Here is a 16,532-nt window from a genome sequence, read left to right as displayed (position 1 = left end):
AAAATATATTCTTTCCATCCAACTTCCTTACCAAACAACCCTCAGTTCTTTCTTCCCTTTTATAATAACCTTTCTATGCCTTTAGTTCTGACATTGGTTTTCTCTCTCTCCCAGAAAATTTTTAAAATCCCCAATGAAGGGCTTTCTAAGCCACACTGTGATATACACAACAAGACGGTGAAACCCCGTCTCTACTAAAAATACAAAAAAATTAGCCGGGCGTGGTGGTGGGCGCCTGTAGTCCCAGCTACTCGGGAGGCTGAGGCAGGAGAATGGTGTGAACCCGGGAGGTGGAGCTTGCAGTGAGCGGACATTGCACTACTGCACTCCAGCCTGGCTGACAGAGCGAGACTCTGTCTCAAAATAAATAAATAAATAAATAAATAAATAGAGAAAGAAATATCTCTCCTCTCCAAAAATTATATTACAAAGGTGAAGAGGTTATTGTCTATTCTTATACAGACTGTCTCTAACACTCTTCCTTCCAAATGATGGTGTTCCTTAGTTTTATTTTATTGTTTTGAGACAGGGTCTCGCTCTGTTGCCCAGGCTGGAGTGCAGTGGTACAATCATGGCTCACTGCATCCTTGATCTCCTGGGCTCAAGTGATCCTCCTGCCTTATCCTCCCAAGTAGTTGGGACTATAGGCAACTCACCACCAAGTCTGGCTAACTTTTGCATTTTTTTGTAGACACAAGGTTTTGCTATGTTGCCCAGGCTGGTCTTGAACTCCTAGGCTCAAACAATATGTCCACCTGGGCCCCTCAAAGTGCTGGGATTATAGCCGTGAACCAATGCACCCAGCCTTCTTAGTTTTATCTCTAGTGATCTTAGGTATGTCCATCTCAAGACCTGTTTCTTTATCTGTAAAATGAAAGGGCTGAATTATATCATGCTTTTAAATTCTTAGAGATCCTTAGGGTAGAAAAGATGTGTGAGTCAAGATCTGGGCCTCATCACTACTTCAGCCCGAGAATCTGTGCTTGAGTCAAGAAAAATAATTAAACTTGGAAAAAATAAAGGCAAAAATGATAAAAGAAAACAAAAACAAAAACCAAAAGTAAAAAGCTTTAAACTAGACACTCCCTAGAACTCCATCCTGAGGCTGGCAGCTACTTGCTGGATGTGCCAATAAGTCACAAGTGTCTCTGCAAGGCACAGCTAATCCACATAAAATCAGAACGTCCAGGTCTTGTTCTTAACTATCACAAGAAATCTATGTGGCGAAAAAAAGAGTAAGAGAAGAAGATGGCCTAAATGAAAAGTTTTATTTTTAAATCTTGAATGAGAAAAATAAATAGTTAATTAGTAATATTTTTTAATTTTGGAAAAATACAAAGACTTTAAAAAATATTACACATATATTCAATATTCACTTCTGTATTAGACTATTTAGGATGTTCAATATATTTAATAATATATTTACAAAAATTTTGAGTGACCCCCTTTTTCACTATCTAATGTATGGTGTTTGATGATCAGTCCTTTTATTTTTAAGCCACAGGCAGGAAAAGGATCCCACTACTGAAAATGTTCTAAACGTGCCCTCTCTGCAGCATATTTTTCACTGAAATGTTCCAATGTTTTCATGGATGTCTTAAAACCTTAAAACCTATGATTGATATCAAAAACATGGTTTTCCCCTTTAAACAGGAATTCAAAAATCTGTTGCAAAGAATATAGTACTGTATTTTTGTTGGATGTTCTTTGTTGTGTTAAATGTTTAAGGGAGATGATAAGAGCATGCCAACAAGCTATTAACCCTTCCACAAAATGCACACACAGCAACTTTAATACTGCTGTGGAAAGCTTTCTGCTGCAGTATTGCTTTAAGACCTTTAAGGGAAATGTTTTGGTCAATGATGTTCCACTTCTTGAACATTCATGAAGCTATTTGGTATCAAGCAAACAAAAGAACATCAAAACGAGCACACACTTCTTAATGCTGCCTAAACAACCCCAGAGTTTTCAAGGCTAAATCGCTCACATTTGGTACATGTTTAATTTTCAGTCATCTTCTAACTCAGATATTAATTTTATAAAGTAAAAGTGATACAGGACAGATTGACAAATTGCCTAAAGGCACCCAGAATTACAGTATATGAGAGAAAAGGTTAACATTTTACATTGAACAGAAATCAAAACAAGCACTTACTCAGATGGCATGCTCGTCATGACTAATGTTCTTGTTGGCTAGAGATTTCAAACAAGAAGGAAGAAAAAACAGTCAAAAACATAAAAAATATTTTTCCCACAGAAATAAACTTTAATAAGTTTTTTGAAAAGTTACATCACTTAAAAATAAACATTTAAGCATATATCAAAGAAAAAAACCTTTATATTCCTGGAAAAAACAGCCCAAGAGATAGAAACTCAGATACTATCCCCAAAGCAATCCCAAATAATCCAGACATGAGGTACAAGGGCAAAAAAAAAAATTTCCCCCAGGAATCTGTTCCACCAGTTAGCCAGCAGACCTCCAAGTGTGTCAACGTCTTTATGCACTTCAAAGTGAGAAAGGGTAAGAAGGGTGTTTTTGTAGACTCGTCAGCCACTTTTCTCAAGACTTCTAGGCAACCTCATTCTCATTTCAGACACATGTGCACAATAATGCTTGTGCTTCTGTTGCACCTGTCAAGCGAATCCCCCCACATACAGAAGCACGGATAAGGGAACTTATTTGTTCTGTTGACATCTGCTATTAACTGGGATTGAAAAAAAAATTTAAATAAAATGTTTAATTTTTTTTTTTTGCTTATCTAAGAAATGCACGCTGAGTTGCCAAAAATTTAAATGCTATAGAAATATATAATCAGAAATACAAATTTCCTGTAATTCCACCAGCTAGAAATGACTATTGTTTAACAATTTGGCAGTATATTCAGCCAAATGTTCACTCTATAGGAGTATGTGTGTATGTGTATGCATGCATAGACATACATAAACAAAAATGAATTCACATTATTCATATACTTTTGTAATTCGCATGAAATACTTCAAATGTAACCAACTGTGTAGTATAACCAATATGTCTTGAAAAGTCAATGTGAAGTAAATGAGAAGGAACAAAAGGCATTTGAAGGACCCCAGGGTTGATGAAAATGACAGACATGAAGCGGTTTGTATACTACATATTTGGGGAAGGACTGCTGGTTTATAGAGATCTTGTCTCTGTTGGGTGAAAGATAACAGAATCTGATTTGCTAGTATTTTTTGTTTGTCTACTTTTCTACTTTGGTTTCAAAACAATTAAGAATTTCATGCCATCAGGAAGTAGTAGACATCTGAATAAAATTTTACATTTCTGCTTTTATGTTTGGCCTATGACTGAATTTTTTTTTTTTTCTTTTTTTGAGATGGAGTTTTGCTCTTGTTGCCCAGGCTGGAGTGCAATGGTGCAATCTCGGCTCACTGCAACCTCCATCTCCCAGGTTCAAGCAATTCTCCTGCCTCAGCCTCCCAAGTAGCTGGGACCACAGGCGCCCACTACCACACCGAGCTAATTTTTGTATTTTCAGTAGAGACAGGGTTCCACCATGTTGGCCAGGCTGGTCTCCAACTCCTGACCTCAGGTGATCCACCCACCTCGGCCTCCCAAAGTGCTGGGATTATAGGCGTGAGCCACTGCGCCTGGCCTGAAATTTTAGAATTGAAGCTTACAAATTATCTGTGTCTGTTTGTATGTCTGTATTGTACTGCAGAAATGCCACTGTAGTGAAAATACTTACAATTTTATATAGCCTTGGCATCTATTTTGATCATAAGTTTAACCTTCTCATACCAGAAACAGGGCTTAGTTTCCCTTGACAGCTTCCACCTGCCACCCCCAGTCCTCAATGGGGTTGGTCCAGGGATCTGCCTTACACAACTCCTCTTTCTGGTGACGACCTCTCTAAGGGACAGTCTACCTGGCTTCCCTGCCGACCCCACACCCCACATGGACTGTGGTGTATGCCACAGTGACCACCTCTCAGTTGCTGTGTGATCCTGAAACTCATGGCTGCCTGTTTTAAACTTACCAACTAAAACTCCCTGCAGGAAACCTGCTTGGACAATGCCCTGGCCCCCAATAAAGGTGTTGGCCCATGGGTGCCACTCTCTTGCTCTATGCCTGACACTTCATTCATTCTTCTGGTGACCTGGGGATAGAGCACTGCCCTGCTGACTCATGGTGCCCTCCCTCTCTAGGATCTGGAAGTAATAAATCTTGGAACTTATTTCCTATCGTGTTGGTGTGTTGAATTTGCACATTCTATCTGAAGAACCAGGGGCTCTCCCAGGCTACCTGGGTTTTCCCCGGGATGCTGGGGAAGAACACAAGGGCAGGCTCTGAGCACCAGAGCGATGGTCAGGCAGTCATAAACTGGAGAGGGGTCAGAAAAGAGCCACAAGGGCGTCTGCCAGGATAAGCACATCTCCCATGCGAGGAATGCCTGATACCGGTCCAGATAACAAAGCATCAGGCTGTCCACCAGGTAAAACGAGTGCCCGTGAAGGGCACCCAAGTAAACACTTGCACCCTGCTCCTCAGCATTTGCTGTTAGGACAGAGTCGTTAGCTGCTCTGGTACTGGAAGCCCAGTGTGGCAGGGGAGCTTTCAAAGCAGCTATTGTCTCTCATCCTGGGATAACCATCATGAGATGGTCTTACCAAATGAGAATATGATAGCCCTTAAGGATGTTCTGTTCTGACTGGCTTAGAAATAAAGAGGCACCTATAAATTGAATGTTCCTAAAATTCCCAGAAATTAAGGAAATTGAACTTCCAATAATACTTTCAACAGCACTAAAAAAAGTATTGCTATAGAAATGTAAATGTTTTAAGAATTCAAGTTCACATATTTAGGTAAATATTTGGCAAATGAGACTAGTTGAATAGTTGGGGTTTAATAAAAATAGTCATGTCTTCTATGAGTTGTCAGCATTAAGTATTATTATTCTTATTTTTTAAGATGGGGTCTCTCGCTATGTCACCGAGGCTGGTCTCAAATACCTGGCCTTGGCAATCCTCCCGTCTTGGACTCCAAAAAGTTCTAGGATTATAGGCATGAGCCACTGTGCCCAGCCAGACCACACATTGTTATTCTACTTGTACATGTTCTTACAAAAGCTATACAGATTTACGGATCAAATAAGTGAACGTTACTCCTACTTAAGGTTTAAGACTATGAAAAAATGTAAATTTGTGCTTAACCAAATTGAATCATTAACCTGACAAACCTTTTTTTTAACAATAATTTTTTAAATTATTTATTTATTTACTTTTGAGAGACAGGGTCTTGCTCTGTTGCCCTAGCTGGAGTGCAGTGGTGCAATTTTTTTTGGAGATAGCAAGGTGAACCCATTGCATGTTAAAATCTTAGTAGTATTATGAAATTAGTTTTGACCCCACAGACTCCCTGAGTTCAGTCCTAAAGTGTCACTTTGTTCTGACTTTGTGATAGAAACGTGTCATAGAAAGCCAGGTACACCAGGGGTTGGAAAAACCACACATCAGAATCAAAATCAGAATTGAAATACATTAATGTGGGTGATTTAGCTTGAGAAGAGCAATTGTATGATGGCTATGATGAAGAGTATAATTGTCCCATTTTAGATGAAGACAGAGTAGCTGATGAGTTAGATAACCAAATGAGGGAATGTGGAGTTATTGTTGATTACCACGGTTGATTTCTTCCCTGAACGCTGGTTTCATACAGTTTTTGTGCTGAGAACAGATGCCAACATATTGTACGAAATACTTGAAATGAGGGGTTATAATAAGAAGAAACTAAAAGACAATATTCACTGTGAGATTTTCCAAGTTCTTTATGAAGAAGCCACGGCATCCTACAAGGAAGAAGTTGCGCATCAGCTGCCCAGCAATAAACCACAAGAGCTAGAAAATAATGTAGATCAGATCTTGAAATGGATTGAGCAGTGGATCAAAGATCATAACTCTTGACTTATAAGGCTAGCTACTTTACAATCACTCTTGCTGATATCTCTCTGCTGACATAGAAATTGTTAAAGTATCAGGAACACTTTATTAAAATCATGTTGCGGGACTAGCAGGCGGATAGTATAAAGGTTTATGCCTATGTTTCTTTTTCTCCATGAGAAAGCTAAACATTTGAAATACAACAAATATAGCATTGTTAAGGATTGTGACAGGCTGGGCGCGGTGGCTCACGCCTGTAATCCTAGCACTTTGGGAGGCCGAGGTGGGCAGATCACGAGTTCAGGAGATCGAGACCATCCTGGCTAACACGGTGAAACCTCGTCTCTATTAAAAATACAAAAAATTAGCCAGGCATGGTGGTGGGCACCTATAGTCCCAACTACTTGGGAGGCTGAGGCAGGAGAATGGCGTGAACCTGGGAGACGGAGCTTGCAGTGAGCCAAGATCGCGCCACTGCACTCCAGCCTGGGCAACAGAGCCAGACTCTGTCTCAAAAAAAAAAAGGATTGAGACAAAAACTGTCATTTCAATGCTTAAATTGCTAAAGAATGAATAAATCTGAAGAAATAGGTGGATATCTGTTAAGTTTATTACAGAAAAAATGCAGATGATCTCTTAAAACTAAAGACTAAAGATTTTTTTAAAAAAAGAGAAAAGTTTGCTCAATATTGATGAGCCTGTTTCTTTGGCTTACTGTTTACCACATTCACCTAAAAAAAAAAAAAGGCTTATTCTTTTTTCTGTATAATTGGCTTAGATTCCAAAGATTCTGTGTTTTATGAGAATAACCTTCTATGGTTTATATTGACTTTATTTTGCCCTTGAGTATTCAAGAAATCTTGTCTCTTAGGAAAGAGCTAAGGTCCTTTACAATCATGTTACCTCTGTGTTTACTTTTAAAATCTTTTACAGTCACTTTGATTAAATAGGTAGTCAAATATTGTTTCTAAGTTACATGATCCTATTGGAATCACGTATTCAAAATTTCTTGATAATTTTTGATATTTTGCCTTCCCCAAATCAAATCCTAAATGATATATTTTGTACTTAAAACTGTCTGAGGCTGGACACGGTGGCTTATCCCTGTAATTCCAGCACTTTGGGAAGCCGAGGTGGGTGGATCACCTGAGGTCAGGAGTTCGAGACCAGCCTGGCCAACATGACAAAACCCCATCTCTACTAAAAATACAAAAATTAGCCAGGCATGGTGGCAGGCACCTGTAATCCCAGCTACTTGGGAGGCTGGAGCAGGAGAATGGCTTGAAACCCAGGAGGAGGAGGTTGCAGTGAGCTAAGATCGGGCCACTGCACTCCAGCCTGGGCGACAGAGTAAGTCTCCATCTAAACAAAACAAAACAAAACAAAAAACTGTCTAAGATTCCCCAGACATACCTGGAAAATAACAAGTATCTGTGCTTTTACTTTAATAAAAACCAGATGCTCAAAATAATTAGGAGATCCATTTGATGTGTTACTATTGATAAGTTATATGGGACAAGTTGTCAAATCAAAAAAGATACTTAGCAAGCGCTAGATTAAATACATGTTATTAATATATAGGTGTTTATGTCCCCTCCAAACTAACCCTCTTTATGTGATATTCTTGGTCTATTCTAATTACATGCTTGGCATATTCATTGTATATTATGTCTTGAGACTATTTTGTTATATCTGAAGATTTTTTCTGTAAAGATTATGTTCTTCCATTTTTATAAATTAGATGTAACATCCACTGTTCTTTTAAAATAAGGTTAATTATGGTGTTTCTAGATGCTGTATCTAGAACTTTTTTGGGTTGACTCTGCTTTGCATACCATAACTAATTTTACTTATCAGTTGCCAATACTCTTGTAATGAACTCTCAATAAATTTAGTTTTGAAAATTATCAGTAATACAATAACCATAGCCATTTAAAATCTTTTGTCACCTACAGATTTCTGTTTTTCTCTGACACTTCCCTGATCAGCATCTGCAATCAGCTATAGGCCAGAGTGACTGACCTTCGACCAAGAGGGGGCTGTGTTAGAGCCCCGTGGAGAAGAACTATGCTGGGCATTTTTGGGTACAGGCTTCTTATGGCATTGTCTAAATAATGCTGAGACCCCCACCAGGGGAAGAGGATTTCTATAACCCTCACTGAGAAGCAGATGGATTCATGAGACTGCTAACCCAAGATCAAGTGGAACAAAAATTAATGACTAGGCCCAGATGAACTACTGAAGGAGGACTGTGGCTTTTGTTGACAGTATTGTTGCTGTTTTAACACTCTATATTCTGGATACATAAGGAAACCTTTCTCTTCTCCCTCTGTCTGTATCTCATAACAATTCAGTCAACTGTGCTTTTATAAACAGAAAGGAAACATCTGGAATGGTATCTTATTATCCCTCCCTGATGCCTCCAGAATTGTGAAACTGTAATTGAGTATCCTTTTTTCAGGGCAATATAATTATTTGCATAGATTAAAAAACAGTCCATCTTCCTAGTTACCAGGACATAACTGAAAACAGTGGCTATGCAACCATGGCCTTTGCTGGAATGTCATATTTGACAGTGATATTCACTTACTCAGAAATAACCAGCCACCTAAGTCCTCAGGTTGATTTTATGGCGCCAAACGCTTACAAAGCTCTCTTGGGGAAACAAGCCTGGTACTTTGCTTACGGTGTTCTCAGCCTTACAGGTGAGCAAGGAAGGTCACTTGGTGGTAGGTCCAAGATCCACTGAATATGTTGGGCACCCCCAAAAAAAGGCATTCCCCCAAATTTATAGGCACTGCAGGTGAAATCTGAAAAAAAGGACCTGCGATACTTAAACTGTAGCAGCCTCCATTGTAAGGAGATTTAGAGAAAGAATAAGATGATTCCCTTTGGAATGGTATGAGCAAAGAAGGACTTCCCTAATTGCTAATTGGATGGTACAAAAGATACCATTTAGTTGATACACATCTTATAGCAGCAATACTACTTTTCTCCTTCGGTTTGAGACAACACTCCTTCAGTTTAACAACCCTCTTTACATTTTCTACTAAAGCTTATAATGGTGGAATAATAAAGCAACCACAAAGTGAAGTACAGCCTCTGATTCCTGTCGCATGGCCACTAGCAGGGCATGGTTTGGAGGCCCAGAAGTCTATGTGTATTCATGAGTTACTCATGGGTTTACTTGTATTCATGAAACATGAGAGGCAGCAAAAGCATAAAGCATATATCTTAACATTTTAGTGAAAAGTACGAGGATCTCAGAGCCTGGCATGGTGGCTCACATCTGTAATCCCAGCACTTTGGGAGGCCAAGGCGGGTGAATCACTTGAGGTCAGGAGTTCGAGACTAGCCTGGCCAACATGGTGAAACCCTGTCTCTCCTAAAAATACAAAAATTAGCTGGGTGTGGTGGCAGGCAACCTGTAATCCCAGCTACTCAGAAGGCTGAGGTAGGAGAATCGCTCGAACCCGGGAGGCGGAAGTTGCAGTGAGCGGAGATCGCGCCACTGCACTCCAGCCTGGGTGACAGAGCGAGACTTTGTCTCAAAAACAAAAAAACAAAAAAACAACCAAAGTATGAGGATCATCTCAGAAATGAAAAAACAAGTACAAATTCTATTATATGGACGGCTCCAGGAAGCTGAAACCTTTATCTTATTATTAGCAATATATTAATATGAGATACTACTCTTCCATTCATCTGGACACATCTCACAAATTTAAGTATGTCAAGGTATCTACTACAGAATGCCTACTACAAAGAAGAAAAACAACCCTTTTCTGTTTTTAACATTGTTATTCAATGAGAAAAAAACATGCAGGATTCTTCTCCTTAATAGGAAAAGCACACAGGCACATCCAAAGGCAATCAGAGCAAACGTGAAAAAGGTGGCCACATGAAATAATCCACTGACCAGTGAGAAACAATAACAAACATGAAACACGGTATCTACACAAAAGAATGTTCTGAAAGTTCTAAACGAGTAGAGATGAGGGAGCAGGGAGAGAGAGGGAAAAGGAGTATTGAATGGATGATTATTTGGGAAACAGTCGAGCTGATTTTGTTTTAGTAAGACCAAAGATGGGTCAAGTTAAACAGATATACTCGTTTTATTAGTGATAAATAGAAATATTTTAAAAATAAAACATTCTTTGAAATCTTTTGGGTTTAGGTATCAGTTCTTTGGTAAACAGTGAAATTAATTTTCCTTAAGAATAAGTAAAATAAGGAGATAACCCACATATTCACAAAGATTATTAACCTTGTTCATGCCCAGTATAAGCCCATCTAAATATATACGCTACTATCAGAATCATACATTTATATAAATTTTGACTATAGAGGAAATTTTTAAAAATAAAATCCAATATGACAAAAGATAAATTCTGGAAAAATGTCTTCAAATCCCATCCTGAGGATATTATATGACCTAGATCCCTGGCAGCTATATCATGTAAAGCACCTTCAGAAAGACTCAGTCTGTGGACCCAAGAGACCCCAGATCTTTAAACAAGTAGCTTATTAAATAAATAATAAGCTATAACATTAAATATAATAATGTTGATATTCCCCCATTTTTAATTTTATACATTCTATGATCTAAAGATGGGTTCAATGTAGAAAATTGAGACTAAAATCTTTAACTTTCTTTTTTGTTTGTTTATTTTTGAGACAGGGTCTCACTCTAGCCCAGGCTGGAGTGCAGTGGTACAATCATGGCTCAGAGCAGCCTCGAATTCCTGGTCTCAAGCCTCCCTAGTAGCTGGGACCACAGGTGGCCACCATCATGTCCAGCTAATATTTTTAAAAAATTATTTTTAGTAGAGATGAGGTCTCACTCCTTTGCCCAAGCTGGTCTTGAACTCCTGGCCTCAAGCGATCCTCCTACCTCAGCCTCCCAAATTGCTGGGATTACAAGCATGAGCCACTGTGCTCAGCCTTTAGCTTTCTTATAGTAACAGTTTCATAATTTCATTGTCCTTCCTTATATATTTTTCCCCTTATGTGGACTCTTTTTTACTCAAATTCAGAGACTTTTAATATTCAGGTTGCTTTTTCTAAAAACTATAATACCTTTTCCAAACAGTCTCAAATAATACAATAATAGTGATCCATACAGCATCAGTATCAGTTTTCAATACTTACTATCTTGGATAAATATTTTTTCTAATTTTCATAGCAAAAAAAAAAAAAAAACCAGAAAAATATACATCCAAGTAGTTCATCACTAGTGTCTAAAACGTTCAAACAATACATCTGCACCACCTTAATTAAAAAGATGTTTCATCTAGCAAACTTGGTATCTAACACTAAAGCTCTCACGGGGTCTACATATGCACCTAGCTCCTTGCTCCCTGTGGAAGTCGCTGGGGACCCCCAACGTTAGATCTTATTTTCAAATCATCCTTTCTCCTCTCCAAGAAGAGGGGCTGGCCAGGGAGAGTAAGAATAAGCCTGGGGTCCGGGTGTGTGGGAGAAGGGTGCAGGCCATGCTTGCAGGACAGGGCAGGTGGGAGGACAGCATAGGGGGCACGCACAGGTGACACCCGGGAACATCCAAGCATCTCCCTTGCCCAAACAAAGGACCATAGGTAATTCCAGCCTACCCACAATAAGGGGCAGTGGCAGGAGGAGAGAAGCCACAGAGCCCAAGACCGTGAGGTGCAGGCAGGGTGCACTCTTATCTGCAGAGGAAAGACCACCTCTGAGCTCTGGATCCTTGGTGGTGAACTCAAAAAGCAATGTGCTCAAATTGCTTAAGCTAAGGTGTAGGGCAGAAACTCCTTATACTACCCACTCTAAGTATAACCCCAAACTCACCAAAGCAAATGGGCTGAACTTGGGGAAAAATATGCAAATTCATGGATTTCCTGGCTAGTGCTACTATTTTGAGAAACAGGCACATACACACCTCTACCTTCCAGCTCCAAAAGGATTACTCCATGGGCCAGGCATGGTGGTTCATGCCTGTAATCCCAGCACTTTGGGAGACCCAGGGGAGTGGATGGTTTGAGGCCAAGAGTTCAAGACCAGCCTGGGCAACACAGCCAAATCCCATCTCTAAAAACAAACAAAAAAAATTAGCTGAGCATGGTGGCACCTGCCTGGAGTCTCAGCTACTCATGAGGCCAAGGCTGGAGGGATCACTTGAGCCCAGGAAATCAAGGCTGCAGTGAGCTATGATCTCGCCATGGCATTCCAGCCTGGGCAACAGAGCAAGACCCTGTCTTTAAACAAAACAACAAAAAAGAATTATACCACAACTTCAACCCTGTAAACTGTTTGATTCCTACTTTCCTATCCATGGTCCCTCATTTTTGTTAAAACTTCACCTGAGGAAGTAAAGTGACAAAAAAATACCAAAAACAAAAAAAGGACAAAAGACACAACCTATAAATTCTGGGATAAGATTTTAGTACTGCTTTCAATGATGAGAACTAGATTGAAAATAAATAGCAAATATACTTTAAAATGAAAAGCAGAAGGTATTTCTGCAGAAAAATAAGACAACACAACTTCAAAAAAGTTTTCAAAACTGAAAATCACTGATAAGGGAGACCAGAATAAGAAGTGGTTCATACCAAGCTGCTCCAGTCACTGGTTTGACAGTCACTGAATATTATATTCTTTTCCTATAGAGACTCACTATTGATATATAAACTAAGGCTTAAGTCATATCCAAAAGTCACAAAAGGATATGCCAAAAATCTATTTTAAATGCCTCATAATTTTTTTAACAAACGCTATTACAACGCCTCACTAATTCTGAATTGCAGTTTTTGTCATTCTATTTAACCCCTTCTGAATAATCATGTTTTTATTCCCCGTTTTTAAAAACAAATCGAAATTACCCTGGATTAATATCAAATAATTTATATTCCTAAATATTATTTGGAAGGCAATAACTTTTTTAAAAGTGTGAAGAGTTAAAGACGTAAGGAAAGGCAAAGAAATAAATATAATTGAGGGCTGGGCGCGGTGGCTCAAGCCTGTAATCCCAGCACTTTGGAAGGCCAAGGTGGGTGGATCACTTGAGGTCAGGAGTTTGAGACCAACCTGGCCAACATGGTGAAACCCCGTCTGTACTAAAAGCTCAAAAATTAGGGCGGGCGCGGTGGCTTACGCCTGTAATCCCAACACTTTGAGAGGCCGAGGTGAGAGAATCATGATGTCAGGAGATCAGACCATCCTGGCCAACATGGTGAAACCCTGTCTCTACTAAAACACAAAAAAAGGGCTGGGCGCGGTGGCTCACGCCTCTAATCCCAGCACTTTGGGAGACCGAGGTGGGCGGATCATGAGGTCAGGAGATTGAGACCATCCTGGCTAATATGGTGAAACTTCATTTCTACTAAAAATACAAAAACTTAGCCAGGTGTGGTGGCATGCGCCTGTAGTCCCAGCTACCCAGGAGGTTGAGGCAGGAGAATCACTTGAACCCTCGAGGCGGAGGTTGCAGTGAGCCGAGATGGCACCACTGCACTCCAGCCTGAGCAACAGAGCAAGACTCCAAGACTCCATCTCAAAGCAACAACAAAAAAATTAGTCAGGCGTGATGGAACGTGCCTCTAGTACCAGCTACTCAGGAGGCTGAGGCAGAAGAATCACTTGAACCCGGGAGGCGGAGGTTGCAATGAGCCGAGATAGCACAACTGCACTGCAGCCTGGCAATAGAGCAAGACTCTGTCTCAGCAAAAAAAAAAAAAAAAAAAATTAGCCAGGCATAGTGGCGCGGGCCTGTAGTCCCAGCTACTCGGGAGGCTGAAGCACAAGAATCACTTGAACTGGGGAGGCAGAGGTTGCAGTGAGCCGAGATAGCGCCACTGCACTCCAGCCTGGGTGACGAGCGAGGCTCTGTATGGGATGGATAGATGGATGGATGGATGGATGGATGGATGGATGGATACATAGATAAAATTGGGGAGGAAATAATTGTTCCTCAAGAGAACAGACATAAAACCTTCCTGGGAAAACCACTCACATTTAAAGTAAATTCTAGCCTTCAGGACAAATACATACAGCTGTGCATTTCTGTGTGTCTACCTTACCCTGTGTCTGAGGAGCATAACAAACGAAGCCACTTGTTCCTTATTAACATGAGTCTCTGATGTCAGTGGAAACAAGCCGTAAGGTTTGCAGGCCTCCCCCGCCCTCTGCCCTTCCTTTCTTTGGTTCACTCTCTTGGCTTCCTCCTCCGCTGTCGCAGTTCCAGGAGATGCGTCCAGCCACAACAAAGCTCTGAGGACCCGGGAAGCATTTCTTCCCAGGGCTATCACAAGTGAGAGAACACTTTCCAGAAACCTCCCAGGAAGACTTCCCTTTACATCTTGTTGGACAGAAGTGAGTCACAGTCTCAAACTAATTACTGGTAAGAGGAAGAGAATACCGGTGATGTGCTGAGACCAGGCGTCCGAGGACGGGGTGGACATGGGGTGGTGGGAGCAGCGTGGTGGCAGGGTCACTTGGCGTGAACAGCTCCGCGGGAAGTGGCTGCTGCCTAAAGGAGAGGGACTCGTACCAGAGAGGCACAGTGCAGAGCACCTTTTACTTATCTACAGTCCCTTTACTCCCTTTTAAAATAAAAATAAGGATTCAAGTTTGCTAGTTCAGCAAGCTATTGAGTTTCTGAATATCTCAAACAGATTAATTGGATATTTCTAGACGAATTTAGCACAGTTTACTATCATTAAGCTGACTCCCCCAAATGGTGCATGTAGTAAGCCAGACCTTAGGAGCTAGCAGCTGTAACTATTTAAATTGGGCCTGCACATCTCGCCTTTGCTCAGTGCATAGAATGCCTACCAGCAGAACTTTTCTTTCTTTTTTTTTTTTTTTCCTGAGATGGAATCTTGCTCTGTTGCCCCGGCTGGAGTGCCATGGCATGATCTTGGCTTACTGCAACCTCCACCTCCTGGGTTCAAGTGATTCTCCTGCCTCAGCCTCCCGAGTAGCTGGGACTACAGGTGTGCACCACCACACCCAGCTAATTTTTTGTATTTTTAGTAGAGACAGGGTCTTGCCATGCTGGCCAGGCTGGTCTCAAACTCCTGACCTCAGGTGATCCACCTGCCCTGGCCTCCCAAAGTGCTGGGATTATAGGCGTGAGCCACCACACCTGACCAAAGCAGCAGATCTTAAATAGATTTCTTAGGCTAGCTCCTCTCTCAGCGCCTGTGGGTCTCCCAGTGGGATATGTCCTCCGTCCGTGGCCTCTACCTTTACGTGGCCAAAGATGACCACTGAGGCACAGGAGATCCACCCTGGCTGGTCCTCATTTCTACCACATCCAGTCCAAAACACATTTGACAATTTCTGAACCACACATTTACAATGCATGCAAAATTAGTTATTGAACAAATAAAACACATTTTTAAAATGATAGAGTTCTTTGAAGATCCTATTTAATGTTTTCTGTAGAAATATTTTCTCTCATACATAACAAAAAAAAACCAACGTGCTAATGGGGGCTGAAAGCAACTGTTAGGCTATCAAGAGGCAGCTGTTTTTTAAATGGCTTCATCAAGCAACATCTGCTGATGGACCCCACACCTGTTACAACGAGCACATTCCCCGCCACTGCCAGCTCTGGGTACACTCTGCCAAAAGTGATTTATCAAAGCAATTACAGATCACTGAAACAGCTGTGTTGGATACCAAGGGCACCTTCGATCTTACAGAGCTCACCGGCCGGCTGGTCGGCACTAAAGGCCCTATCTTTCTGCGTACAGCGGGTCTGAACAATGGAAATGATTTACATGGCTATTTACAAAGGGTGTCATCCTCGAGGAAGTGTGGCAATTCCCCTAAACGTGTGATAACAACATACCCGTGCTGCATTTTCAAGAAAAAATAAATAAATATCACCTGTCCTTTGGATGAGTCACTGCTCTTTCAACTTGAAAGTTAAATTTAAAATCAAAGCTACAAGAGTAGATGCTTCCAGCCAAGTGCACCATCTAATGGAAAACAGCCAAAGGCCTGGCATTACTGCAAACTGTAAACTGCATTCATAAAATATCAGTGTCTCCATTACAGCAGTGAAGTACTCATTCCAGGACCTTTTACTTGAAGGACAGGAAATGGCAGGAAAATAATCCATTTTACATGAAAAGTGGCTCAAGTATTCTATTTTCTCTGCTCAGGAAGGCATCTGTGTCCCTGCAGCTCTCTTTCCTCCTGCCCCTAGCTGGCCTGGCCACACTGCATCTGGGCTAGGCCTTTCCCACCCTCTGGGCATCTAGTACTCTTTTTATTCCCACCACTGGGACCCTTTTATCTTCTTTCCACTGCAAGGCTCCTTCTCTGGGGAAGCCAGACCCAAATGAGCTGTAATTCCCAATCTACTGCCTCCGCAATAAAGACATGATTGGAGCTCTCTGAAATATACTTTCTTTTCAGCATCGCCATATGACTGAGAAATAGAAAACTCAATCTAAAAAGAGGTCACAATGCTCAATAAATGACAGCTGTGAGTACCCTATCACAACTCACAAAGATCTCAGTTCTTTCAGGAAAGTTCTAATGATACTGGAGATGAGGAAAGCATCTCTCGAAAACTGAGGAAGCAGATCCCCCAAGCGGGCATTTCTGACCGCAGAACTCAGTCT

The 16,532-nt window shown here is 40.9% G+C and overlaps 1 protein-coding gene and 1 pseudogene across 5 annotated transcripts in view; one reads left to right on the top strand and one right to left on the bottom strand.

Moving 5' to 3' along the window:
• The window catches only part of MCPH1 (microcephalin 1), a 240,728-nt gene that overhangs the window by 166,568 nt on the left and 57,628 nt on the right, over positions 1–16,532 (bottom strand). For all 5 annotated transcript variants that reach the window (XM_063669328.1, XM_054499957.2, XM_063669330.1 and 2 more), the window contains one exon: positions 2,156–2,193. In XM_063669328.1, the coding sequence (XP_063525398.1) occupies positions 2,156–2,193 (38 nt within the window). The remainder of the gene's footprint in view (positions 1–2,155; positions 2,194–16,532) is intronic.
• LOC129042288 (adenylate kinase isoenzyme 6-like) lies at positions 4,430–5,981 on the top strand (annotated as a pseudogene).

Source organism: Pongo pygmaeus, chromosome 7, assembly GCF_028885625.2.
Source record: "Pongo pygmaeus isolate AG05252 chromosome 7, NHGRI_mPonPyg2-v2.0_pri, whole genome shotgun sequence".
Classification (NCBI taxonomy): Eukaryota; Metazoa; Chordata; class Mammalia; order Primates; family Hominidae; genus Pongo; species Pongo pygmaeus.
The sequence above is the reverse complement of the archived record's forward strand: the minus strand, read 5'-3'. Positions and strand labels throughout refer to the sequence as shown.